Source organism: Marmota flaviventris, chromosome 19 (assembly GCF_047511675.1).
Source record: "Marmota flaviventris isolate mMarFla1 chromosome 19, mMarFla1.hap1, whole genome shotgun sequence".
Taxonomy (NCBI): Eukaryota; Metazoa; Chordata; class Mammalia; order Rodentia; family Sciuridae; genus Marmota; species Marmota flaviventris.
Window position 1 is genome coordinate 3,092,053 of NC_092516.1, and position 27,454 is coordinate 3,119,506.

Sequence of the window (27,454 nt, forward strand, 5' to 3'; positions counted from 1 at the left end):
TTGGGACTGAGACTTCTGTAGCTCTCCTGCACGTGTGATGACCAGACACTGCAGTCGAGCCCCTGGAGTGTGTTTGCTCCACTCCAGGCCGCATTGACCATGGACCATCCTGGACCCCCAGTGCCCCACGCAAACAGATCAAAGATCCTGAGAGATGACAAGCATGAAAGAAGTAGGTCTGGACGCGGATCCCCAAGGAGGAATATCCCCTTCCATAGCATGCATGTGCGTGCACACACACACACACACACTCAAACACTCACACTCACACTCTTACTTGGAGGCAAAATTAAAACAAAGGAACACACTGTCAGTGAATGAAAACATGACTCTGGAAGTGGACTGTCCCACAGAAATAGAATGAAAGCCACCGATGTGAGCCCCGTGTGTCATTTTTTTAATGTTCACAGCAGCCATATTTAGAAAAGTAAAAAGAAACAGGTAAAATTTATTTTTATATTTTTATTTATCTTGATATAATCCAACTATCATCATTTCAATGTGTGATTCACATACAATTATCAATGAAATATTTCACCTAGCTTTTGAATGCTAAGTTTTGGAAATCCAATATGTTTTACACGTATAACCCATGGCACGGTGGCCCAGCCCATTTCAAGAGTTCAGTGCCTCGTGTCATTGGAGGTCATCAGAATAGTCTGGAAAACCTTCCCACCTGCTTTCTGTTGAATAGAAAGATTCCACTGAGCACTAGTGTTTCCCAAGGTGTGATCTGCACACTCCTCTACGGCATTCTCTGGGGAAATTGTCAGAGGGCAGAATTTCAGGCACCTTCTCCAGATTCGGGAATCTGGGGGTATGGAATGGGCTCTGCATTTGCAATAAGTTTTGCATTAATTTTCAGCCACTCCTCCAAAATTTGATGACTACTATTTTATATTTTTATTAATTTTGCACTGATACACCATTCTCCTATTCAGGCTAATTCAGGGCAGTCTAGATGTCTTTAGTTTTTACAAATAAACTGATGAGGACATTTTACTCTTATATTCTTGCATACAACAATCTCAGAACAGTGCTGTACACAGTAAGCTTATAATAAATGCAATCATCCCTTTTGCAGAGTTTCTTTGCTTGTATGCTCTGGTGGCACCCAGTACTTCCCCTAGCAAGAAACCCCGCACTTCATTGGAAACAGACCAATTAACCACAAATCAATTTGCTGAATGACAACTTTGCTGAATAAGCAAATCACCCAAATGCGGGGAAGACAGATGGGACTTGCTGAAGGGTCAATGAGAGGAATGGCCAATTTGGAAATCTCTTCTCAATGTTATCTTGAAGTTTTGTTGCAATCGCGTGCGTGTGTGTGCACGTTCAGGGGAGATAGATGGACGGAAGAGGCCGCACACCCCCCTAGGCTCCTGAACTTGACAGATACTGCTTTTACTATTTAGTAGACCTTGCCCCACAGGGGACAGTTGAGTGAGCTCCCCATAGGGGACAGTATCAGCAGCTTTTGCAGAGGTGTTCACAGCTGCCTGCCCTCACACCACGGGGCTCTGTCTTGTGTTAACTGGGAACTGGGACTGTGTCTCAGGTTTGCTTCTTGTGCCACCACGATATGGGGTTCTGGTCTTGCTACTGGAGAGAGCCCCAGCCTCCACCTATACTCAACACACACACACACACACACACACACACACACCATCCCAGCTGGGAACCTCCTACCTGGGACTGGCAAAACTGACTAGCTCAAATTGTCTGGTAGTTTTAGGGTAATTGATGTTCAGCCATGGATTCCCAACAACAACAACAAATGCGTTTGGTAGGCTGACCTGGAGCACACCGCACCTGTTCAACCCTCTGTCCCTGTTATGCACATCAGGCTCTCTGGCCTGGCATCTGACCTAGGCCAAACCCTGCACCTAAAGAAGACCCTGCCCTGGACAGAGGAGCAATTGGCCTACACCTGCTGCCCAACGGGGACAGGTCCAGTTAAGCAAACACCTTCCAGTGCCCGTGGGCTTCCTCAAACTGTTAGCAAAAGTGCCTTCCAGGGAAAAGATGATACTTTTCTAGAGGAAAGAGAGCACAGCAGGAGAAAGGGGTACCCCACCTGGAAGCAGAAAGTCAAGGAAGGTCAGGATAGAGGGGCAGTAGGGCCAGGGTGACCCTGTGAATGAGCTTTGGCTCCTGAAGGCCTCAAGGGTGGCTCTGGGCTGGTTCAGACTCTGGGTCTGAACCTTTCCTTTTCTTTCTTGGTCTTCAAAACCAGGATGATGCTACCATCCAGCTCCGGGGTCTGTCCTGAGACTCTGTCTTTACACACATGCACACATCCATCTGCTCGTGTACACGTGTGCACAAGCATGCACGTGCCGAACGTGTCACACCTGCCAGTGTGGAATTCGCTCAGCAAACAACAGCACGTTCTTGCCACACCCTGAGGATTCAGTCAAGCCTGGGCAGGGACCATGACTGCAGGGGGCAGGGACTCACTCCCCACTGTGACTAAAGCCTTGGCACACTAGGAAGTCACTCATGCGGCCTCAGAGAAGAGGGAGCATGGACACCTAACGCAGACTGCAACTGCCAACCTTCCAGCATGTTCTATCTGTTCTCCCATCAAAATCCAGGAAACCACTTCCCGAATTACACAGCCATGGTGCCCTCCCCGGCTCTTGTGGCTCCTCTCTGGACAGCTGCAAGAGCCTCCCTCCCTTCTGCTCTGACCATATGGCCGTCTGCTCTCCACAAGGCATCTAACCAACCAATTAAAAATCTAAGTAAGATGCAGTGTGGCCCTCCAAAGCCCTCCCATGACACTTGAAGTAAAACTCCAAATACGTTCGTGGGTGCCAAGATCCACCTGCTCTGAGCCCTGGCTAACCCTCGGATACCATCTCTAAAACACTTGTACTCACATGTTACAGCCTCACTGCGTGGACCTCTCAAGCACGCCTCAAACCCAGGGCCTCTGCACTCGCTGCCAGGTCAACCTGAATCACTCTCAACTTTGCAACTGTTGACCTGGCTCGTGCCTTCACCCAGGTCCCTGCTCCAATGTCGGTCCTCAGAGACGCCTTCTCAGATCTGAATCTGACATTGCCTTACACTCCAGGTTCTGGCTCTCCCCAGCTGTGTGGCTCATTGACCCTGTATAGCTTCACGGACAAGCGAACCCCGTGCTCGTTCAGATGCATGCTGGGATCTGCTCTCTAGGAGAAGGGAGGTTCTTTCCCTGGGGTCTTCTCCTGACTTATGTAAGGCTGTGACCTCAGAGCTCAGCACAATTCCTCGCACACGACATTGGCTCCATAGGTTATGATGGACTCCGGTGAATTTCCAGCCTCTCATCCAAAACAGTAATTTCCTTTTCAATCTCCTTTCTCATGCAGGACCTGACCACTCTGCTTCAGCCACCAGCCCAGCCTGGAAAAGTTCTAGTAAACCAAGAGGCAGGGAGACTTGGAGTCTAAGAAGACGGGAAAATCATCTGTCCCTTTGCCATCTCCTGCAGAATCTAAGTCCTGGAGACTCTTGATGCCACAAAACAGGTACTCTTCTGCCCTGCTCTTAAAGGGACAGTGCCCAGTGGTGCCCTTTATCACAAAATAAAGCAAAACAAGCAATACCATTGTTGCAACACTGACTTAGAAAACCAGTGTCCCTGTAAACACAGTCTCACAATCCACTAATGCTAAGGAAAAGCGTTTATTCTACATGGCCAACCAAAGCAAAATGGGCATTTTGGCATACTTTGCAAAAGTCTCCAGTAAGAACTGTCACTTTGCCTTGGGGAACTTAAAGAAAGCCTTGGGTGCTGTCATGGCTCCTGCCTAATGGTTTTCATCTCCCCGTCTCTACCCTGAGTCACGACAGGACTGTCTGGGCTGCTCTGATGGCAGTGTTGCTGCAAGAGCACATCTTCATAAGACTCTCGGGGCATAAAATCCAGCATGCCTCCCCCCACAGATTTTAAGCATTGTGTCGATTTCTTTCTCCACATAAAAAGAGACACCTTGACTTTAGCCAAACCCTGGTGTTTGCCGATATCAGGATGCAATGGCCTGCCCCTCGTGGGGTGTTCGCACCAGAAGGCGAGATCCTGGCAGGGGTGCTGTGTGCAGTGTGGGTGGGCTGGGTTCCAGCACAGAGAGGAGGAAGCCCTGGAAGACCCTCACTTCACTGTAGGGCTGACGCCTCTTTCCCACTGTGGACTGGGGTGAGATGGGTGTCTCCGTTTTCAAGCTCGATTCAAAATTCAGAGTTCCAATGGAACCTTCTGAAGCCACGACATACTATTAATGTGACCATCAGAGGGCGAGGGATCTCTCTATCAATTTGAAATGTGATCAATAGCAATTCATTAAGAATACACTGAGCGGCCATTTGGAATTAAATAAGGTGGGCCCAAACCCCTACCGTCCTCATACACATGTTCACAGCCGTCGCTCCTTTTGGGAATCTGATGTGTGGGTCACTTGCTGACATGGCAGGGTTTGTTAAGTGGTGGGATGAAAGCAGGTTCTATATTTTAGGTTGTGACATTTCAGTGTTGGGTCTCTGATGTCAAAATATAGTCTAAGACACCCTGGAGCCTGCACAGAGTTTCACAGGGAAGTCAGAAGCTCTAGAACCCAGCCCGTCCACAGAGCACCCCGACTTCTGGCCTGCACCTTCCCCTGAGTTGTGTGTGCCCCTCTTTCAAGGCTCTGAACCTCAGACTATTCTGGCAGTCCAGGAACACTCCCCTGCCACCCCGAGAAGGGCCAATTACAAGTGACCTGATGCTGTGAGGTGTTAGTGGAGTGCTAGGATGTCACCACCTCTCACAGGGAGAAGCAGAGGCTTCTTTAAGGCTGGGGATGGAAGTGGGGAAACAGCAAGGTCATTGTCAAAGGGATTTCGTACAAATGGAGTCAGCAAATTGCTTTAAAAAAATCAGCATGCAAACCTTTGGAACTTGAGGGGTCAGACTTCACACCATTAAATGTGCTGAGACCAACTCTTTAAGTGAAATGATGCAGAGTTTGGGGGTGGTCCTGCCTGTGGGGACAGAGAGGGCCAGGGGCATTTTCCTAACCCTGTCCTTCCTCTCATTCACTCTCACCAAAGACTCCAAATAGGGAGAGGAGCATTAGCAAGCAAGCTTTTTTACTGCTTCATTGACAACGGTGGCTGGTAACAGATGAGGGTCTATTTGTAAGCTCGGGCTTAATGTCTGCTTTTGAAGGTCCTGGCATGCTCAGCCAGCAATGGATGAGCTGTTAGGTCCTCCCTCGTTGGCCAAGAGCAACACACTGGCAAGATTTCCTAGTAATTATTTTGGTTATAATTTAGGCCTTAAAACCAAAAAAGAAAAAGGAAACAAAAAAAAGAAAGAAAGAAAAAGAAAAAAAAAAGAAATCTGGTATTAGTTAAGACACTCACCTATCTTGGCATTTAATCAAGTAATTCCATGCTAACAAAAGTACAAATGGATCGTTCTAAACCACATCAAAACAAAAAGACAGGTGTCATTTTGATGGACATGTCATGCAACTATGCAGTTTCCATTGGTCAGTGTGCTGAATTCAAACCCCAAAAAACTTTGTCTAAGTCCTGCTACTTGAGGTATGTTTTGAAGGAAAGGAAATGGAGGATCTTCAGCTAATAGAATGAAGATCCCCTTCTTATAAGACAAAGATAATTACACTTCTCAATGCCTCTGGCTTTATAGATGCAGCCTGTTAGGGCCTATGATATTCTTCAAAGATCCCAAATAATTCACATTTCAGTCTCTGTGAACCCAGATATAATGCATTAAAAAAAACATGGAAGTCACAAGTCTCTGTCCCTAATCTCCCCTGATCAGTATTTCACCATAAGAATACTGATTACACCGTGAGGTTTTAATGCAGATTCATTCAACATAGTCTTATTTTTTTCTGGACCATGTATTCTTAAAATCAGAAATAAAAGCATCAACGTTAGCAAAATAAGTAATGTCTTTTTAGATGGCAGAGCCTGCAGGCTTCAGCTATACTCCAAAGGTCTATGATCTTTCTTTCTTTCACTAAACTTTTCTAGAGTGACCAACTGCAGCATGTGAAGAAGGGGGGAAAAAAAGGATATTGAGACTTGGATGGATGCATCAAGAAGTAGCAATGTTTTTTTTACCTGCAGAGGTGTTACAAGAAATTTCATCTGCTGCAACGAAGACGAACTGATTTCTGGAAGAGAAGATAAGATTCACAATACTGCTCGCTCAGGGGGAAATGTGCTCTCTGCCAGTTGGTTCGATGTGGACAGAGGCGGGCAGGGAAGGGTGCTGCATGGGAATGTAATGGACCTCGGACTCGAGAGCTTGGAAAGACTGTGGATCAGGCATGCGGGACCTCTCACACCAGCTCATGGGGGTGTCAGAGTGTGGGTCATGTACAAGCTGTTGCGTCAGAGTATTAATACTGTGTGTTACCAAACGTCATGCCAGGGTGGGCTCTAAGGCCAGAGCAGCTGGAACTGTGCTTATGTGGATGTTTATGCTAAAAGGAGATTACAATTAATATATACATATATATGTGCATACACACATATATATGCTCTCTATTAGGAAAAGAGTATACTGCAGCTAGCTAGCATCATCACCAAATTCCAGACTTCATTATTATGGTAGACTAGCAGAATTTTTCTTTTTTCTTTTTTTTTTAAAAAAAAAAAGGAAAGAAAAAGACATGCTCTCATTCTAGAAGAGAATGTTATATGGTGCCAGGTCGTGGGTAATAATTTCCTCACCAAACTAGGCTTGTTATATAAAGAACATGAGAGAATTCATCAATTGAGATAAGCCCTGTCTTCCCAAATTACTTTCAATGATGCAATATTGGAAAGAAAACAAAAATGGAAAATGCTATTTTACTTTGATTTAGCAAATCCAGAAAGATGATAAAACTCTCTTAAGATGCTTCCAACTGTGACAATTCCACAGTGTAAACATGTTCTAATTCAGAGATGGTGTTTATTTCCTTAGAAATAAGAACATATATGTCAGGAAGATTATAATGATCCGGTGAGATTGACTAGGGCCTTAAATGCCTCAAAAGCATAAGTAGACAATATCCAGGTTCCCATTTCTTACCTTTTACTGTGCATATGGCTGAGGAATCAAGATAAATGCAGTTTTTGTTGGTTTTAATATGATTGGTTTTGTTCAAATGTTTCTGTGTTCAAAAACCATCTAAGGATCGAGCATTTCTTAAAACATCTTAAGAAAGTTTTACTGTTGCATGAGGCACACCCTAGAATATCAACAGAGCTACCATTTGAATATTCCCTAGAATTTAACATTCAGCTGAAAATTCTCTAACAATAAAACTTAAAAAAACCAACAACAAGCAAACAAACAAATAAAAAACTACACAGGCTTGGAGAAGGGTATTTCTTTGACATAACAAAAGTCAAAATTAAGTTAATGTCTCACCCCCTTTTAAGACAACAAAAGTTAATTTCATTGGCTTTTTGCTCTTTTTTTGTTTTGAATCTCATGATTATCTGAGGAGCAATACAATTTGTGTCTTTAAAAAAACGAAGGAGGTGTTTTAGTTGCAGACTTGTTTCCACTTACGCATCTTTGACTTAAGGGACATTAAGACATAGGCACCCTTAACAACAGGCACGATGTTTTTAGGGTGCCCTTGATGGGCATCTAGAAGGACCTCTATTTACACAAAATTCACAGGAGCACTCCCATAACCAAGCATGGCGGCTGGTTTATCCAAAGGGGTAGGCTCTTTGGAATGGGCACTCACATACCCACCAGGGAAGGGTTTAGTTCATTAGGTAGCACTATCCAACTCATGGTCCCTAATTCTAGAAGAGCTGGAAAGCTGTGTTTCTCTTCTGCCTGGTCCCTAAGGAACTCTCCATGGTGTAAACACGAGGAAAGCCATTTGGAGGCACCCCATGCAGACTCAAAATGGTGATTCCAGGAGAATCCTTCAAAAATGCAACCTACAAATTTTAGCAAAAAAAATCAGACCTTTTTCTTTATATTTTGTTCCAGAATTTTATGAAATATGGTGGTATCCTTAAAATACTCTTCTTTTACCCATTATATACTCCAAAAGAATTACCTTCCCTTCCCTCCCTCCCTCCCTCCCTCCCTTCCTTCCTTCCTTCCTTCTTCCTCCACTTTGGCTAACCTATATCTTTTGATTTTTTTCCCCCTCACAGTGTTCTTATGATTCCCACGAGGAAGTTTTTAAACAAAGTGAGTCACTTCTCCTTTGATAACTCACTCTCTTCAAAACAGTTGGCTTAAGTGATTCCTGATGATGAAATAAAATCAATCCTAAAGCATAAAGATATTATTAAAAATTAAACTTAAAGAATACGCCATGGCTCGGCACAGTGGTGTGCACCTGTCCTCCTGACCACTCTGGAGGCTGAGGTGGGAGGACCGCTTGAGCCCAGGAGTTGAGGTCTAGCCTGGGCAATGTAGTGAGACTGTGTCTCAGCAAAAGAAACAAAAAAAAGAGCTGTGGACCTTGCAAAAAAATTATACCAAAAAAATTATTGACATTTCAATGGTACCATCTGGATGCCTCAATGCTATACTATTTTGGTTTGTTTTAAAGTCACAACAACAATTCCATCACATCCCAGGAAAGTCACCATAGAGTGACGGACATGTGCCTCTCTGCAGAACTCACTGACTCAATGAAGTCAGTTTATGAGATGTCCACCCTCTAAACTATGCTTTCATCAACTGATTATGGAGTGACCAATGGAAGGGCTTGGAGGGGCTCAGATGATCGGCTACAAGGGCAGATTTCACGTCAGCAGCTGTATCTACTATGCTCTGCTGTTGCTATGCATGGTTCTGCTTCTCTCACCTTGACCTTGAAGACGGATGATCTATTGAGGTGGCCCATAAATGGTTTATCTGTGATGGAGGTTGTCCATAAAACCATTCACCCCAAACCATCAGAAAGACATGGGCCAAGCTTAACTATACCACTGAGAAGTCGGCTGTCCCCAGACAAGTTCTGGGAAAGTCAAATGACCAGAGAAATGCAGGTGTGTGCTCTGCAGAGTGGGGCCAGGGTCTGCCTCCCTCTGACAACCCTAGTTTCTCTTCACTCTCAACCCAGACCCAAGGACTTAAGCAAACTGGTTTATTCCTTGGTCACAGAGGATAAAGTCTGGTTGGTAGTTCTCCACTCTGGTTGCACATGTTATGAGAACACTTCTAAGGATGTCTGGTGACCAGGCTACACCTGAGCCTGATTAAATGGGAGTCTCTGTAGATAGGTCTCAGGTGCTGGCAATTTCTAAGCACTCACAGGTAACTCAGGTGCAGCTGCTTCTGAGAGCTACCTGGTGGCTGAAGGACTCTCACTTTGGCTGCTGCTTAGAGTCCCAGGGAGAGGTTGAGAGTGTTCCCAGTGGGGCTCTGGCTTACTTGATCTGGAGTGGGGTCTGAAGAATGTTCTGAAGGCATGCTACTGTGTGCACTGTGGCACCAGCGCAGAGTGGCGGGGAGATGAAGCCCGGAAGCCCTTACCAGTATGGCCTCATTTTGCAGCTTCTACCTGGTTACCATGCCAACATCCAGGGCATCCCTGGGCTGCACAAGATGCAGCCATGGGAACTTGCAGCTGTACCAGGGAGTTCACTGATGCCTTCTGAGACAGTGAACCCCAAATCTCACTCTGGGGGGGAAGGTGGCCTCCAGTAGCTATCAGATCACTTTCTCCATATTTGATGGCTGACCTCTCCCTCGTATTTCAGCCCCTCCTGTGGATTTACTCAAGGTCATCTCTCTGTGGGTCTTTCCATATTTCCTTCTAGGCCTGCCTATAATACTACCTTCACCAATTCTTTCACCCCAACTTCCTTTCTAAGTTCCATTAGTCTTACTTACCCCAGGATTTCTCAACCTTCCCTGAAGATAAAATATATATATATACCTGGAATGCTTGTTAAAAACCCAAATTTCTGAATTTTGACCTTGACCACCTAAGTCAGAATTTTTATGGGAGTGGTCTGGTAATGCTGGCATTCCGTTGGAACCCAGGCCTGGCTGCTGACCAGCTCAAGGGAACACCATCCTCCTTGTGTTCCAAGCAACAGATGAAGAGAGGAAATCTTGACTCCAGTTACATGTTTTCATGGTGGAAAAGGCTGGGAAACCGTGCTGAGAAAGGGTTCCTGCAGGTTCACTCCCTCCCTTGAAGTTCTCAAGCCCACCTCTCCTAGGGAAGGCTTCATGGGAGAAGGGAGGTTACTACTTTAACAAAAAATAAATCAAATGGTAAATTACTGGATCCCAAGGAGAATGCTATATTTGTCTTGCCCATTGGGAATATCAACTCCAAGGGCTACTGCCTAACATTCATGGTACAACTGTCTCTGACAGAAGGTTGCTAAGAGTCATATCAAGGTCAGTAACTCATTTAATCTTTATCAGCCCAGTACTTCTCTCAGCTTTGGAGGTGAGGAAACTGGGGCGTACGGTGTGGGCACGCTGCTACTCCTGGGGGTGAGATAGATAGGCTCAAGACGCCACCTCTTACACATTCTCTAAGGTTCTTCCAGGGGCGCTCACAGTGGGGACACTCCATCAGCAGTGGGGTGTCTCTAGCTCTTGTTCTGAATCCTCAGCTTCTTGAGACAAAAGAAGAGAGGGTTTGGATTCCTCTTTGGGTCTGATATAGTTGAGGTTTCAGAGAAATCATTATGAATATATCCCGCTTAGCAATGCCTGGAGATGAAGGAGTGACAAGTGGCATGCTCTTTCTTTTTATTATATCCCCAGACTTCCTTTTTATTTTAAGGTGGTTTTCATAGCCCTACCATCTAGACTTTAGATCTGACTCAGCCAGCAGGATATTTAAATCAGTCCTGGGGATTGCCATAGATGGTCTTCATTCCTCACTTCTCTTCTTGGGCTAAATCTCATCGCTTTGCAATTTTCTTTCTTCTAAAAATCACCCATGGCTGAATTCTAAGAGTCAAATCAAAATAGTGGCCAGTCTGTACAGCCGGAGGGGGTCTGAGAAGCCAGCTATCAAGGAAAAGGGAACTTCTGACACCTGTACCTTGAAGCCACGATTGTAAACGGTCCCCGTCACATGATAGTGGCTTTAAGTTTTATTGTTACTCTTTGGCCTCTTAATCTCATTATATCACTATTATTACACAAAACTCAGGGATGATATCATTCATAGCTAGACTCGTCTTGGAGCAAATACTATGAATATTGAATTTCTCCCTTTTTCTTTCTGTCTCTGATGTATATTTAAAAATTCTTCAAGGACATCTACCAGAAAATCCCACAGACTGAGAAGTTGGTCTTCCGGCTTGACAAATGGCTTCCAGGATGCCCCAAGACAGGAGAGGGGTGAAGTCAAGTTCATTCTACTTGCTGGTTCTGGAATGCCTGTGGGATATAAGGCAGAGCTCTCCAGTCTAGACTGCCCAGGTGAAAGTTTTTTGTTTTTTTAATAAAAGTTTTTTTTTTTTTTTTTTTAAATGAAACACTGAGGACCAGGACTGGTTCCCAATCATTCAAATCAGAATCTCGGAAAGTCACTCCCATGCTGGCGGCTGCGCCGGCAACAGCCCTCAGTTGACTCTAATCCTCAGCCAGCACAGAGCACTCAGGTCTCACTGTGAGAAAACTTCTCTGAACATCTGTGTTCTGCCTCTGCAGGACATGGGAAGTTGTATCTTTGGGGTTTAAAGTCAATTTCACTCACGTAGATGTCAGCATTTTGCAATTGTTATTTTGATACTTTCAGTGTACTATTTAATGTTATTTATGATTAGTAATCACTTTATAACTACGCTCACCAAAAACGCTTCCTTTTATACATGTAAGAACTAAGGTGGAAATTCACAATAATCAGGTTATCTTGATGTTCTTCTTAAAAAGTTGCTGGAAGGGCCACCATGGAGTCCAGCCACGTGCTTTCTTGACATTAAACATAACATGCAAAAATAAGGTGGTCCAGCTCACATTCCTGTTGATGACTTCACCAAGTGGTTGACTGCATCCTTCATTCAGCCTTGTTCATTCAACCTTGGGTGGAGGAGAGGGGCGTGCTGCACACCGGGCATGGAGCAGAGCCTAAGGCCTGGGCAGCTGTGCTCACAGCCTTCGAATTGCACTGGAAGATCTGTAGTGGGTTTTCCTGTCTGGAAGTCAATAATCTAATGCATATTTCAGTTTTGTCACCGAGAAAAGGGGATTTACTTGCTTGTGATCAGTTTTCACATCCAGTTCCGGAATTCTATTTCAGAAGGGTACAGATCTTAACCAGATTCACATCTGTCCTACCCTGTTGTTGCTTTCATTTACACTTCATTCCTGTGGTTATTTTTATTTATCTTTTAGTACCAGATCATACATACTTCAATAAACTGCGGCAAACGGTAGAGTGAGATGAGGTATAAACAGACAGACAAGCAAGCGATAAACAGATTAACTAGAAGGCTCTAGAAGGACCTATACTGATTCCATTTCTAAAAGGGGGAATACATTAAAATATACTTAAAAATGTTCCATTTAGACACAGTTCCTTTTGCGAACATTGCATTCATAAAAATACCTCCATGGAAAGGAGAGAAGGATGGTGAGCCTGTCCTTAATGAGAAAATTCTCCCATCAAGCTCTGGGTTAGGGAAATTCAGATGTAAGGACATCTCTGTCAGATGGAGACCCTTTTGTCACTTCAGTCTCTCGAACATCCAAGATCCTCCCTGTCCCCACTGTATTTCTGTTTTAGGCTCAGGTGGAATGGGGGGTAAGAGCAAACCGAGAAGCCATGCCCTGTAGCTACAAGCTGTCTCCCACTAGCAAAATCATCTCACCTTTTTGGGTCTTGGTTTACTCATTTGGAAAATGGGGATTAAAAATAGTATACACCCAGTACATCCTTTTGGAACAAATTTAATGAGAAAAAAAAATTAATGTAAAGTCACTTTATTGGGGGAACATGGGCATTGATATTTCTGACTGTGTAGACTCATGAGAAGTATCAACTCTTCTCTCCCCACCCAAAGAACAGGGCAGGCAACTGGCTTTACAAAAACCTAACGCAGGGATGGTCTAGGGACTGGGTTTACCCTGAGAGCCCTAATAATTTTCAGTATGGAGCTGATGCCTCTCAGGCAGCTTGATTTGTCCCCTGTGTGAGAAGAGCAAGTTCAAGGAGAAAAAAAGAACCTGGAGGGGAGGCTATTTGAGCTCATGCAACCTTATCTCTTTCACCCAACCTGTTTTTACCTTTTTTTTAGCTAAAACTCAAAATTTCAAAGCAAAACCCCAAACATGTTTATTGAGTAAAATTTCATTCCATCTCATCAAACATGTTTGCATGTGGAAACTTGTTCTGGACTCAAGAACAAAACTAAAGGCCCCCTTAGCTTAGGATGCCGGTTATCATCATCATCATGTGCTGAGTGCTGTGGGTCAGGCTGTACCTCAAGGGCTCTGTTGAGGCCACAGGGAATTCACAACCACCCAGTGGGGCAACGATCACCCGCCAGCCTCACTTAAAGAAAAGTGGTCAAAGATGGACTAGTTTAAATAGCTTGTCCATACAATCTCATGTAGTAAGCAGCTCTACTGAGACTCGACCCTGCTTTAAATCTAAATCTGTGACCACAGTCTGTGCCTAGTAGTAAAGATTTGCTACAGAGGGCACAAGTCAGAGAGCAGTACAAGGAGCAAGAAAGATCCCATTTCTATCCTGACACAGACAGGTACTGACCTACTCAGGTTCCCAAAGTGCTAGTGTCACTGTGGGTAGTGTTAGGGTTACAATCTCTAAGTGTTATCTTAGAGATCGCCAGCTCTAAAAATGACTCACACTTTTAAATGAATGCAATTTACTTGCTATTCCCTCTATGTATCCAATGCTTGCAAAGCCTCATTCACACTTTTGGGACACCTGCCAATCAGATTGGGTTATGATACCATTGGTACCACCTCCTTTAGTTTTAATGTTCACTCTTATCTCCTCTAAATCTAATTAGTATGATGCAGATGAGGAAACTGAGGCCCAATAATGTTAACAGAAACCAAGTGGGATTTATATGAATGTGTGTCTGTTATGCAATCATTGACAAGATATAAGGATAGGGTCACTTTCTCTACCCATTGAGCTTTAGGGTAAAGAAAATGATTAACTATGGCCATAGGCTAAAGGAAAAAATCATACAGAATAAATTTTGAGGGAAGCCAAACCTTTGACAGCTAGCTCATCCAAGAAGGGAGAGCAGGGAGGAGATGGTAGGTGATCAGTGGGGACCACTGGGGAAGGTCAAGGGAAGGGTGCTACACTTCTACAAGGACAGGCCAGAGCGTCTCAATCTGGATGTTTAAGATGATGAAGGCAGAAGGGTTTTGCCTTTGTTATGTTTCAGCACCTCAAAAATCTATTAATCTGTTGAAACCATCACACATTAGAATGCAACCAAAATGAGCCCAGAAACAATAACAAAATCGACTAGTCCCTCTCGATGGAGAGAGACACTCTCTGGTTCTCACTCCTCAAACTCCTGTCTCCCCTGAGAACGGCCCCTGCTCTAAATGCTCTGTATGTTAATTAAATATGAAATGCACTATGGTTTTGAGGAGAATCTAATTCTAGAGGAATCCATCACTGTGCTCCACACCAGGGAGAAAACCATAAGAAGTCATTTATTTCTGTCGAATGACTGTGCACAAACTCCTGCAGCACATAAATATGGAAGTAAAATAGCGGCCACCTAGAAACAGAAATCGGTTCTTCTGGGGACAAAAAAATCAACTTGTGTTCATTAGCACCGAATCAGAACTTGCTTTGATCACCTTAAAGGGAAGAGTTAAGACGTTCAGAGAAAAGTTCCAATCTTACCCCCCCCCAAAAAAAATAATATCTATTGTATATAAAAAAAACAAACAAAAAAACAAAACACCAACAACCAGCAAATGAAGAATCACAAAAAAAAAAAAAAAGAAGAAGAAGAAGAAGAAAACAAGGTAAAGAAGTGGAGGGGTTTGATTTTTATCGCCACATCCACAAATGTTTCCTGAGCCAGGAAGCCTATCTCCTGGGTCTCCCTCCTTCTGCTTTACTAGGTCACTGCCTTCTCTGAAGTACATTCTTTATTTGCATGGAAATGGCTCCTCCGGAGACCTTGGAGAGCACCTTCCCACCAGGGCTTCTGACCTACCTCTGGAAAGCACAGGGGGTGGCTCAGCTGCCTCTAAACCTTTACAGCTGAAGGGCCCTGGGGGTGCTACTGCAAGTACAGGCTCTATTTGCTTTTCTGTGGCCCATCAAGTCAATGATCTGCAGCCTGGAAAGTGTGTAATTAGGCTATGACATGACCAAAGGAGTGTCCCACCTTGTCTTGTCACTGGCAAAAATGTCTCCCCACGTGACTGGGCCAGCTATGGTCCATTGGGCTTGGAATTGCCCTGAATGCCTCCCCAGCCCCTTGTTGGTCCAGTCTGTGGACTATTAGAGCAGTGCCCCCCCCCCACCCTGCCCGCCCGCACCTTTTTTTTAACTGCTTCAATTACATATTCACCGAGACACTGTTACAGATGAAGGGCCAAAGCCAATTAATTCTTGAAACAAAGATTTGAGCACTTTCTCTTTTTATGTGTGTGCCTGATGTTTGCCAATGAAAAGTAAGAGTCATGCCGGAAATAGACTTCTCAGGAACAGCCGCATGGCTTCTCACCACTCAGAGTTTGGTGTCTGTGGCCTCCAGGGACAAAAGCCACAGCGATGTCACCAGGGAGGGCTGTATGTTCCCTCTTCTATAAACACTTCAGAACCAGCCAGAAGGCACCCAGTGGCTTCAGTGGCAAAATGGAGGACTGCTCAGGATGAAAGGCAGTTACCTTAGTGATGGTGAATCTTCCTTTTTTTTTTCCTTGAGAATGCCCAGTTGGAACCATTTAAAAAGGAGCCCTGTCTTCTCTATCGTCTCTTTCATTAGGGAAGTTGAGTCTGCCTGGCATGGGAGCCTCCTAATGGGCATCTCCCAGGGACTGTCTTTCTCTCTGGCTGCCCAAGCACTGCCTGGGATAATCAGCTTTGCTTTTTCTTCTTAAGGACCCTGAACCACTGAAGAAGCAACCGAATCTGATGAGAAAGTGAACTTTATGCAAAAAGGGAAAAGAATGATTTGTAGGACTCTATGTGCATGCCTATGTATGGACGTTCAATCTTGAGTTCCAATAACCAGCTGGACATAGTTTCATAGGCACTTGGGAAAGAAAGAAAAGTGTCCGGGGACTCACTTATGCCACATTCCTATTACAAGATGACAGAGCATCTTTTATTTTATTTTTATTGCAAAACCAAGAAAGCTCATCAGGATGAGTGAAGATAACAGAAAAGACAAAAAACTAAAAACGATAACTTCAACACAGCACTCTCAGACAAGGGGCAGAGGACTATTGTTTTGACTCAACAGTCTAGAATCTAACTTCAAAGTAGCTTCCCCCTATCCCTTATCTCAGCTGCAAGGGACCATGAGGTCCCCAGAAGCCTCCGTGCACTGCACCGTCTGTCCCTGTTGACCTGGGAATGCTGTCCTCCCCTCCACCAGGCTCTGCGGTGCTCTCACTCTATTTTTCCAAGAGTAGCTCTCTCAAAATAAAGAGCCTGGCATCAAGTTGCCAATGCTCATTTGGCCAAACAAGGATGTTAAAAGTCAAATCGGATATTAAAAAAAAAAAAAAGGTCCCACTTACTACTACCACCCTCATTTGCTAAATGGAGGGCCATTTTTAGCAGCCCGTGAGAAGAAGACTGGATAAAACCTGTGTGTTCCTCTGAAGCCGGAGCTGAGGACCCCGTCACTTTCTGCAAGTTCTTCTCTGTCTTGGTAAATAGCAAATGCGCCACCGTGGCCATTGCTAGGTCCGGGAGATCCTGCTTTGGCTAAGCAATTCCACCCTGTCGCCAGCTTTCCCCGTGCACACCACAAAGATCAGGCACCAGGGCTGCTCCTGCCGCACACCACACCGGAACGGCTTCCCCCCTCATCCCACTGGGCTCGGATCCGAGGCCTGGGGAGACGCTGGACACTGCTTGGCTCTCTGGTTTGCACTGCCTACCCTTACCAAAGCTTCCACATATCAAACTTTCTGGGTTCTACCTTATGGCAAAAAAAAGGTAAAATCATCAAATCCGGAAAGTGCAACAAAAAGTTTTTTAAAGTAATCTTTCTATAAAGAAAAAGGCCCTTCGTGGATAAATTAAAATCCCACTGGGGATGCTCATATGCTTTATATGCTGATGACTGCCTACGGTTTATTATAAGTCATTGGATAAGGACTCCACAGAGAGTGGCGTATCATTTTCAATGCAGTTATTTGCCTGTCTGTTTTAACAACGGCATTTCTCTATTACTTAATCTAAGTCCAGAAAAAAAAAAAAACAAACAAACAAACAACAGTAACACTCCTAAAATAGAGAGGAAGTAGACTGCGTGGATGGAAATCAGTTCAAAGCCCTTTACTCCTTCGGTTCAGTGTGGACTGAGGTTCTACATAAAGGTCAAGTTGGTTCTATTTACTGTAATTTAGCTTATGATGAAGTGCTATGAGAAGACAGTGTTTTTCTTTCTCATTTTTCCTCTGTCTCCTTCCTTCTTCCCCTCCTTCTGCTCAGCCACCCACCACCTGTGCTCTGATCTTTCTCTTTCTAGGTACCTCCCCGCATCTAACCATCTGTTTACATAAGGCGTCTATCTATGTCATTGGAATAATTTTAAATATGAGTAGCCCAGATCCTCCCTGACCCCAAAGATATGCCTACTTATATCTATTGAGTTCAAGAAAGAAATACTAATCTATTTCACTCTGAAATAGAAGGCTTTATGGAATGTTTTATTCATGGGTTATGAGCATCAGATTTAAATGATGTTCTAGCGTGTGCCTTTCATGTCTGCCTGAACTTGAAAGGCCCTCCCTTTCTTGCATTAAGATTTACCTAGATGCACTCGCAAGTCCCAGTGAGGCCCCCCAGTATAGGTTTGGGTACAGGGAGTGAGGTCCTTGATACCGGGGTATTTCCTTGGGTTCCTCTTAGGGTGAGCTATACACAATTGCTCAGAGCTAGTTCCCAGGGTATCTTCTAATGCTGTCTCGACAATGAGACTTTCAGGTCTTGAAAAACAAATAACCAAAAAAAAAAAAAAAAAAAAAAGGGATAAAATAAAACAACTCCAATCCTGTGATTGGCAATCTCCTTCACTCAGCCTAGGGACACCATGTGGCCTGGTGCTCTGACAGGAGGCCAAAGGCTTCCTGGCATTCGGGACTCTTCAAAGGAAATGCATGTTTTAAGTGAAGGAAGAAAATGGCTCCTGGTAACTCTGAGTGCAAGCATGTTGCTATGAAATTTTTAGAGTGAGATGCTGGAACACAGTATTGCTTTCTTCTCTAACTGGTCTGTGGTTACTTTCTGCCTGAGCACGAGGGACCTATTCATGCACCAACCATTAGGAAATGTTAGAGTGTTAGCAAGCAGGACGAGATGACCAATGTCTGTCTTTCTAGTGACTCTTTTCTCTCCAAGCTATGTGCACGTCATACATATTTTCCTAGACATTTGTGGCACCATTCACAGGACAGGGAACCTTCCCCACCCCTCACCCCGAATTTGACTGCGGAAAGATGCAACAGGGGCCAAGTCATCTTACACACAGAAACCAAGAGCCAATCAAGAAGGAGAAGCCTGCCCCAGGCACAATTCAAGCAAGCCATTCATGGAGCTCATGTGATGACCCTGCCGAATCCAGAACAGAACACGGACACATCAGCAACACCAAGGGGGCATGCAATGACCAGATGACCATAGGCACCACCGCCATGCTTTGATTGGTTCAAGCTCAGAAAACAACCTCCTCCAGACTTTGAATGGATACCTTCCCGTAAATCCAAGTGAGATTGAAAGGTTGGGTGAGGTCAAGCGCTTGCCAAATGTTTCCTCCACGCCAAGAAAAAGATGTTCGCCTATCCCCGTTAAATTTGTCAACGAGACTATAAAATTACCTAGTTCAGCTCGGTCTTTTTCATTTGGGAAAAAATCTCTGCCCACACCAGATGGTCTTCATTCTGGAGGCCAACACCCAGAGACTCTCGGGGTGCTCCGAGATATTCAGCATGTGATCATTTACCAGGAAGATGATGGGCAGAGAGTTTCCAGGTGCCCAGAGAAGACCTCTGGGCAGTCCTGAGGTTATTGGAGTTCAATGTTTTTCAAAGGTTCCTGAATCTTTAATTGGACGAGGGCTTAATTTGTGCTGATAAAAGGTAAAATTCTACCAACAGGGGACATCAAACTTCTTTCCCTTTCAAGATGTCTGATGAGTGAATCTCATGATTACAGGGAAAGTTTGTTGCCATTTTTCTTTTGATCAAACTGACAACCAGTGAGCATTTCCAAAACACTCTCAATGCCTGCTGATTCCCTTTCCTATGTTGAAGGCGTTTCTTTTCATTAAGAAGGTTATCTCTTTGTCTTCCTGTCTATCTTCCAGAGAAGAGGAGCTCAGAGCCGATGACTACTGATCTTATTCTGTGAGAGTGTAAAAATAATTTATCATCCCGTTGCCCTGGCATCTTTAATAGAGATTCAAAAGCTCTTCTGATAATTTCAAATTTCCCACCCCCAAAATGTGAGTCTTTCTAGAAGGACCTTCTTTCTTCATGTCTGCTTTCTAAAAATGAGAGGAAGCCCCACCATTTAACAGAGACACTTCATAAATCAAACCAGAAGTGTAATTTTAGGGATTGTTTTCTGGTAATTCATCTATTACTGGAGTTTACCTCGATGAATAATTCCATGGGTGACAAGGATCTCACTCACGATAGATTAGGGAGGGCTGGTGATCAATTTCCACAGCAACCAAGAAGACCTAACGTGCAAATGTCTCTAACGAACAACAAGAGGCCAATTACGTGGGGGAGAACAGAGTTAGTTGGTTTCTTCAGCTGAAACAGTCCTACTGCACTGGGAATTGTAGAGTTATTAAAGATTTACCCATCCAAGAATGAGGGCATTTTTTTTTTCTGTAGTATACGCTGCCAATGAGAAATCTTAATAATATTAAAATGACAAATTTTATACATATATTTGCATACATGGTATTCTAAAATGCAGAAAATTATAACTGAATTTTAGATGAATGCGAGTGGAAATAGCTAGCTTCTCAAGTAGATCTATCGAAGAATAGAATTAAACACTGTTTATTTTGTTCAAATGTCTAGATTGGTCTCATTGAAGAAGGCGATTTTGCAATTTTGTAATTAACCTTTTTTCAACTTGGGGATGGATGCACTTATACTGAGAAGCAAGATAAACATTCAAAGAAATAAATCCGTTTAAGATTCTTATAATTATAAGGCAGGCTAAAGTTACTGTGATTATAATTACACACAAAGTGGGTGTTTGAGAATTTAGCATCTAGAGATATTTTCATAAAAATAATTAAGGGTTGTAGCTGAACCACTTTCCATTTGATACTGTGCAAATTTTCAGTGTTCGTAATTTAATAGCATTAAGTCTTTTCATTTGTAGAATGATCTTGAGTATTTTGAGATTGTCATCATTTTTATTAGCCTTATCGACCCTGTTTCCCTAATCCAGTGTCAGAGTGTGTTGAACATAACAATTTATATAAAACATTTTGCATCTTGGCAACTGATTATTGGGTAAGTGGATAATTTATGTATTTACAACTGTGTCTTGACAATGGTTTGGATTTCTTTGAAGCTCCCTAAGCCTTGAGAACTTGTTATGGCTGTTTATAAGAAAATAATACCTGTGTACAACCAGACAGCAGATCAAAACATTCTCTCTCTCTCTCTCTCTCTCTCTCTCTCTCTCTCTCTCTCTCTCCCTCTCCAAAGAGCCATTTGTTATGAGCTTATGCATGAGGTTTTCCAAGTGCAGCTTTTGAAATTCAGGGAAGCATTTTGCCCCACTAGGTTGCAGAGGAATTCTTTAGCTACAGTGAGCTAACCACCCATCTTGTGCGAAATGGAATGGTACTGCCGAGAAAGCACACCACAGCAAACCAGAGAGGAACTCAATTGCCACAGGCCAGGTGGGAGGACAGAGTGGCTGCGGCCGCTTCTCACTGAGGAGTCTAATGCACTGCCCGCTTACCTGTCTGACCCAGCATGCCTCAGCCACACATGCAAATTGTTATCATTATTGTTTTACTCATGAAACAGATTTTTAAATTAAAGGAGTCATTACCAAAAGTAAGCACCCTCTACGACCTTTGTGCATGCAGTGCATCCGAACATTCACATTTATGTCCTCAGAAAACAGAGCCAGGGAGTTGCATTCAATATGGAAACGCACACTTTGTTTTCTTAAGGCACCTCTACAAAAATAGCTACAGCTTGCTGTTCCAGGAACCAAGTCATCTGTAAGTGCTGGGGAATCAAGCCACCCCCACACACCCGATCTGACTTCTGCATTTCTCAGACACTCTTGGGTCCCTTCCCATGCCAGTCTTCATGTGTGGTGTGCATTGCAAACTGAAGTTGACTTGTGTCTGTAGGATTGGACCCTGGGCATTGTCAAAAAGAATGAGCCTCCTTATGAAAAGCCAGAGGCACTTCCCATTCTTTTTATTCTGAATTAAAAAATGCAGGGAGGGGATGCTTCCCTGCATGGAAGAAGGGAAAGAAGGTGCTTGGGAGGGAGGCAGACCTGCGGGATCCTTCCTGCTAGCTGACACCATGGGGTTTCATAGAAGACCAGACCACGGGAAGGCGGTGAGGGAGTGTCCGTGTGTGTGTGTGTGTGTGTGTGTTTATACGTGTGTGTGCTTGTGCAAGGGATATGGTCGTGGGAATAAAGAGATCTGAAAAAGGGGTATTCTGGGGCAGAGGCTCCTTGTCTCTGTGTCTTAGCAGAGAGGGTGGGGGTGCAGAATCAATTCCTGGCGACTGTTCACCCTCTTTGTGGCCTGTGTACCTTCAGCACAGGGTCTCACTCTGGGTGCTTTTTCCCCAGCCATGCATTGTCAGAAGACTGGAGGAGGGTCTTCTGTCCCACCAACTAAGTTTAATTGCCAGTAGTTGTCAAGCACAAGAAGGAAGGACCCTTACCTGTCACTGTAGGCAGCAGCAGTGGCAGGAGTGGGCTGGGCGTAGCGGTATGCAGCGTAACCACCCTAGAACACAAGGAGAAGGTGACTTAGGGATGCGGAGGAGCCCAACTTGGGGACGCCCAGCAGTGAGACCACACCAGAAGAGCTGTACCCAAATCTACCAATCTAAAGTCGAGGTTAATGAGAGCTTAGTATCAAAGCAGAAGGTACAAAACACACCGGAGAAAGAAGGGGTTGACACCAGCCCTGCTGCGTGTTAAAGGTTAGCGTGTGCCCACAGAAGAACCCAGGTCCCCTCAGAAGGCGACACCTGCGTGTTAATGGCCATTGTCCCGGGCAGGAGGGTGATGGGGGTTATTTAAATACTCTACACATGGGGCTGAACTTTCCAGATTTTTAAACTTGATCATGCTTTACCTGTATTTGTTAGACATTAAATTTTATTTTTTCCATCCTTTATTATTTCCTTTTAAAAAAAAATCAAGTAAACCCTCCCATGTCTTATTTTCACACTTATTGTTAAAAATCAGATAACACTTCAGGTGAAAGTTCACTAGTAACTCCTTGCATATGTGGTCATGTAACCACTAAGTCTATTGAAGAGGACTGTCATTGGATGTCTAGATGTTACAGAAGTAACATAAAAATGAATTGTGAGCATCCTTTTAAAGACTCTGTTTTGGTCTAAAATTATCAAACTGTTATGTGTCTCTCAGGTTCAGATGGGGAATGTAGCGTGGAAATCACGATAAAGTCCTCTAATTTGTAAATAAAATCATTAAGAGAGAAAAAAATCTGAAAAGAAGAAATAATTAACATTTAGTTGTATGTACCAGTAATTGCAATTGTTCAATTAAGCAAAGAGGACTAGCAAATGGGCATATTCAAAAGGAATTGTGTTCAGTGGAGCTTTGATTATCAAACTGTGAAAGGAACACAGCTTCTTGCTCAACGGACCACAGCGATATGTCAACCACTGTGGAACCATCTCTGCACAATTAACAAACAGGATCCAGTTTCCCTGAAAACACAGGGTCCCATAATCCTGAGGGAAGTGTTCTCACCCTCGCCATAAAAGGGCAACTCAGGATAGAATTGTGTGTCAGAGGTCATCTAACAGCCAAGTCCCAAGAGCACTAACTTGTCTTGACATTGATCCTATTTCTGGGGGAAGTTAAGCAGGAGGAGAAAAGGTAGATGAAGCCAGGGAAGCCGTGAAAAGCATCTTTCAAACTCCAGGCAGGCTGGTCTATCTCTTTCTATCTCTTTCTAGCCACAGTTGACTTTCAGAATGGATCTGCAGTTGCTTGCAAAACAACTCTAAACAGCTAGTTTATCCTTAAAAAGTTCATGCTTTGGCTCAGCCTGGAGAAGACACATCTGAGACATCCTGACAAATAATCAACAGTAATTTGGAGCCAGTATTTTTAAAATAGCCTCCCTTATAAAAACAAAGTGTCAGTTTATTTTTTTTAAAAAAAGGTCTTAGCTATACACCACCTGGTGTTCCAAACACCATCTTCTCTAATTAGGAATGGGGGCAATCATTAAATGTGGGGGGCAGTCATAACACCAAAGCCATTGTCATACTAGTGCTGAGCCCTAGATGTGGAATGACGGGCTGAGCAGAAATGAGGTCACCGGATTTCTGGAGCCTTTCTTTTAATCTGCTTGCCCGTCTTCTCGGGTTTCATGATGCATACACAAAGACACAGGTGTAGGAGTATGCATATTAAACTTAATGAGGTAGGAAGGGTCTAGAGTCGGGCAGCCGATTGTTAGGAGGCATTAGCTGCAACTGGCTGAAAACTGAGTGGAGAAAAAGTGTGTGTGTGTGTGTGTTTGTGTGTGTGTGGGGGTGGGGGAGGATTCTCTTCCCCAGAACAACAACAAAAAATTAGCATAGGTATTTGTACCAGGTGCCATGTAAATTGTGACTGTGTGACTATGCATTTGGTCCCAGCAAAGATTGCTAGCATTTGCAAATGCTCTTGTTTGAACTTCACTTATCTCCCCAATGTCTGCAGCAGGTAGCAAGTTTGCTAAATATTTTGCTAAATTAACTGTTATAGTGCAAGCAGAAAGTAAAAAGAACCTCACTGGGTTGATATCTATCATAGGAACACAACTTGCAGGTGTGTAAAACAGGAACCCTGCAAAAAAAAAATGTGCTCATCCCTGAGGATTTGGGAATGCTCTCTACTGTGTACATCTGCATGTGTCTTGGCCATTTAGAGGAAATAAGTGTGTGTTTCTATACGAGATCCTGGAATTTGTTCACAAGCATTCCTGATTCAAAATTCGGCATCCTCATGTGCTGCTGTCTTCAGAGCAGGTGAGAAGACTTTGACCTTGATCAGCGGTCTCATCCCTGTCCAGCAGACCACATGGTAATGACAGAATTGCCCTAGATCTGTGCTTTCTAGTCAACAGTGTTTAGTGTCTACTGGACACTTGGATTGTGGGTAGGGCGACTAACTGAATATTTAATTTGCTCAATTTTAGTTAATGTGAGTTCAAATGTGAATAGCCAATTGCAGGAGGTGGCCACAGTGCTGGACAGCCCAAGTCTAAGTGGCCCCTGGAACCTGCAGTAATTGGGGTGAAAGAGGATTAAGTGGCTTGATACCACCATCCTTCTGTTACCTTGTCTTCCTCGCTATTTTTCTTTTGCATGAAATCCATACGAGGGAAAGAGTGCAATTGTGCATTAACTCCGTGTATGTGTGCACACACTATAAAATGATCCAAAAGTACACATTGCTTTAATTTGCCTTTCTAACAGGTGACTTGGATCAACTTTATTGCTTTCTATTTTGCAGCTTTCCGGGCAGAGTTGCAGCTGTTGCGTGGCTTTATGTCTCAGAAAGGAGGTATCTCTGCTCTTGGGAGGTCACCAGACCCTGTTCATGTTGAGCCTGGTCCTCCCAGACCTCATGACAAAAATCAAGTCAAATAGATTTTTTTTTTCCTGCCGCCAAACCAAAGGAAAAGGGAATGATAAATACAACACAGCTCTACACATCCCACTCATAAATACGCTCATTTTCCACTTTGGCAGCAAACTGTAAATAGGTCTTGATATCAAAATAAATTTAAATGGACACCACTACCAAAGACAGGCATCCAAAGAAACCTGCTCTCCTAGACTGAGCTGTTTCCTCTGTTAGGGAATCCTGGAGGCCCCTTGGCATAGTCACCCACTGAAAATGCTCTGAGAAAGCATTTTCAAAATTGTGCTCATGGGAACGTTAACGATGGCAAGAAAAAAAAAAGATTCCATGACCAAACAGGTTGTGGAAATGCTGGGTTACGCTAGGTGAAGCAGGTATTCTACCTGTGGAACTTGGGAGAACAATACTGAACACTGATGAACTACTCAAGGTAACTTGGTGAAAGAAAATAAACTTTTCACCTCAGACTATACTTTTAGCAAAAGGGAGGTAAATGTTCATGTGCTGGAGGGAGGGGACGTGCTTCTGGGTAGGGCTATGTCATGTGTGGGGTGTGTATGTGTGTGCACACACGTGTGCATGCTTCCCTTCAGCACCAGGGCACCAGACAGCAGAAATGAGCCCGACCTGAGAGAGAGAGAGAAGCTTGCTCCTTGTCCAGGTGTAGCCACGGGCTCGGACTCACTTTGTGCAAAGCAGGTGTATTGGTATACACACAACTCAAATTTTATTCAGTGTACTACCATTTGCAAGAACATTTGGAAAAGGAGACATTTAAATACAACCATGACTCCTTAGTTAATCTGCATTATTATACCTTCAGCTACTTGTGAAGTGTGGCAACAGAAACACAGTTTTCTTGAAATGTGACCCTAAAAGTTGATCTCAGGTATCTTAACTACTTTGCCTTCCCCTAGGTCCGAGTATCCCTTTTCATATTTGTGAGTTTTAAAATTTTTTAACAATTTAAATTGGATCAATTTTCATGACTGAAAAAAAAAATCAGTACCTTGTTTGTTGACTTAATACTGAATAAAAATGAGAATTGCAGGTAACAGGAAAACTCATGTGATAAAGCGCCCACAAATCATTCTCAGTTTGATATTCATCTTTCATTTTATTTGACAGTTTCAGTGTTAGTGATAGACCAAATCTGGAGACTCAGCCAGCAACAGATGTGTTGATTTTTTTTCTTTTCTTCCTACAAATCCAGTCACTTGGGCTTTTATTTGGGGGTTGCTTCCACAGCGAGAAATAAGGTTTGAGAGTTCTAGCAAGTGTGAAATAAATTCCTGACCAGTTATAACAAAACCAAGGAGGGTTATTAAATGTTAGCTCTGTGGACCCCATGTTGGATATAAGGACTCCAAGAACCTACCAAAAAATGGCACAGGCAATTGGTTCAATGACACCCTCTAATTATGTTCTTTGCTAAATTTATATTGATTGAGTCCAGATAAGGCCAAGAAATTAAGAGCTGAGTTTAGACCTCCAATTTAGTATGCTTGTGATCCAGCAAGGCTCACAGGTGCGGCTGTCTGACTTCAGTCATGGAAACAGCCTCCGCGTAACTATGGACCTATCAGAAGACAAGGGGGTGATCATCCCTACCCTAGAGCTCACATTGAAACTGGAAAATTCAGCGAGCTTCTCCTTCGATGTTAGAAAATGTTTCCCCCTCCCCAGAACTGTCTCGTTAGTAAGGATTTCACAGCAAACCCACGACAAAGTGATGAGTTTTTCCACCAGGTGGGATTTCATACCTGCAGCAATTTATTGCCATACACAGGCTCTTGATACACTACTCTATAAGGAAACAGAAATGTAATGTTTTCAATGCAAAAAAATGAAATAAATAAAAGAAGATGCATAAGTCAGACAGATTCCAGAGTAATTCATTTACAAGTTTGCTTTTCTGAGGTCACTGAGACAGGGGAGTGACCCACTAGATCAAAATGGGAACCGGGCTTGGCCAAAAGCTTGTAGCTGCAAGTCTTTATTATGGAGACTCCCAAAGAAGGCTGAGATCACGATCCATGCACACTATTTGTAGTTGGGATCTAACCTGTGTTTATTTTTAAAGAAGTTAAAAAAAACGATAATTTCATGGCTTTTCAACTTGCAAAACACAATCCAATGTTTCAAGCTAACTACAGGGAATTTGTCTCTTTATCTCATGACTGGAATTCTCCAGTCTACCTGCCTGGGAATTTAATTTGGAGGCCTAATTATGTAGGCAGCTATGACAATGATATAGTAGCAGCCACAACTACATCAGTGGCTCTATTTGCTAATAATATCAACTAATAACACAGTGGAATTGTATTTCACAAATTCATGAGTCACACTGAGGCTACCAAACCTACTTTTAGTAGACTTGACTGGAAAAACCTATGGGTGGGCATGTT

General features: G+C 43.5%; 1 protein-coding gene across 13 annotated transcripts in view; it reads right to left on the minus strand.

The window, feature by feature from the left end:
* Rbfox1 (RNA binding fox-1 homolog 1) overlaps positions 1-27,454 on the minus strand; it is a 331,305-nt gene that overhangs the window by 9,701 nt on the left and 294,150 nt on the right. For 8 of the 13 annotated variants that reach the window (XM_071605725.1, XM_034637184.2, XM_071605720.1 and 5 more), the window contains one exon: positions 22,091-22,155. In XM_071605725.1, the coding sequence (XP_071461826.1) occupies positions 22,091-22,155 (65 nt within the window). Of the gene's footprint in view, positions 1-6,126; positions 6,180-22,090; positions 22,156-26,809; positions 26,853-27,454 lie in introns of all 13 variants that reach the window. The other 5 variants (XM_071605724.1, XM_027940587.2, XM_027940583.3 and 2 more) reach the window with 2 other exon arrangements.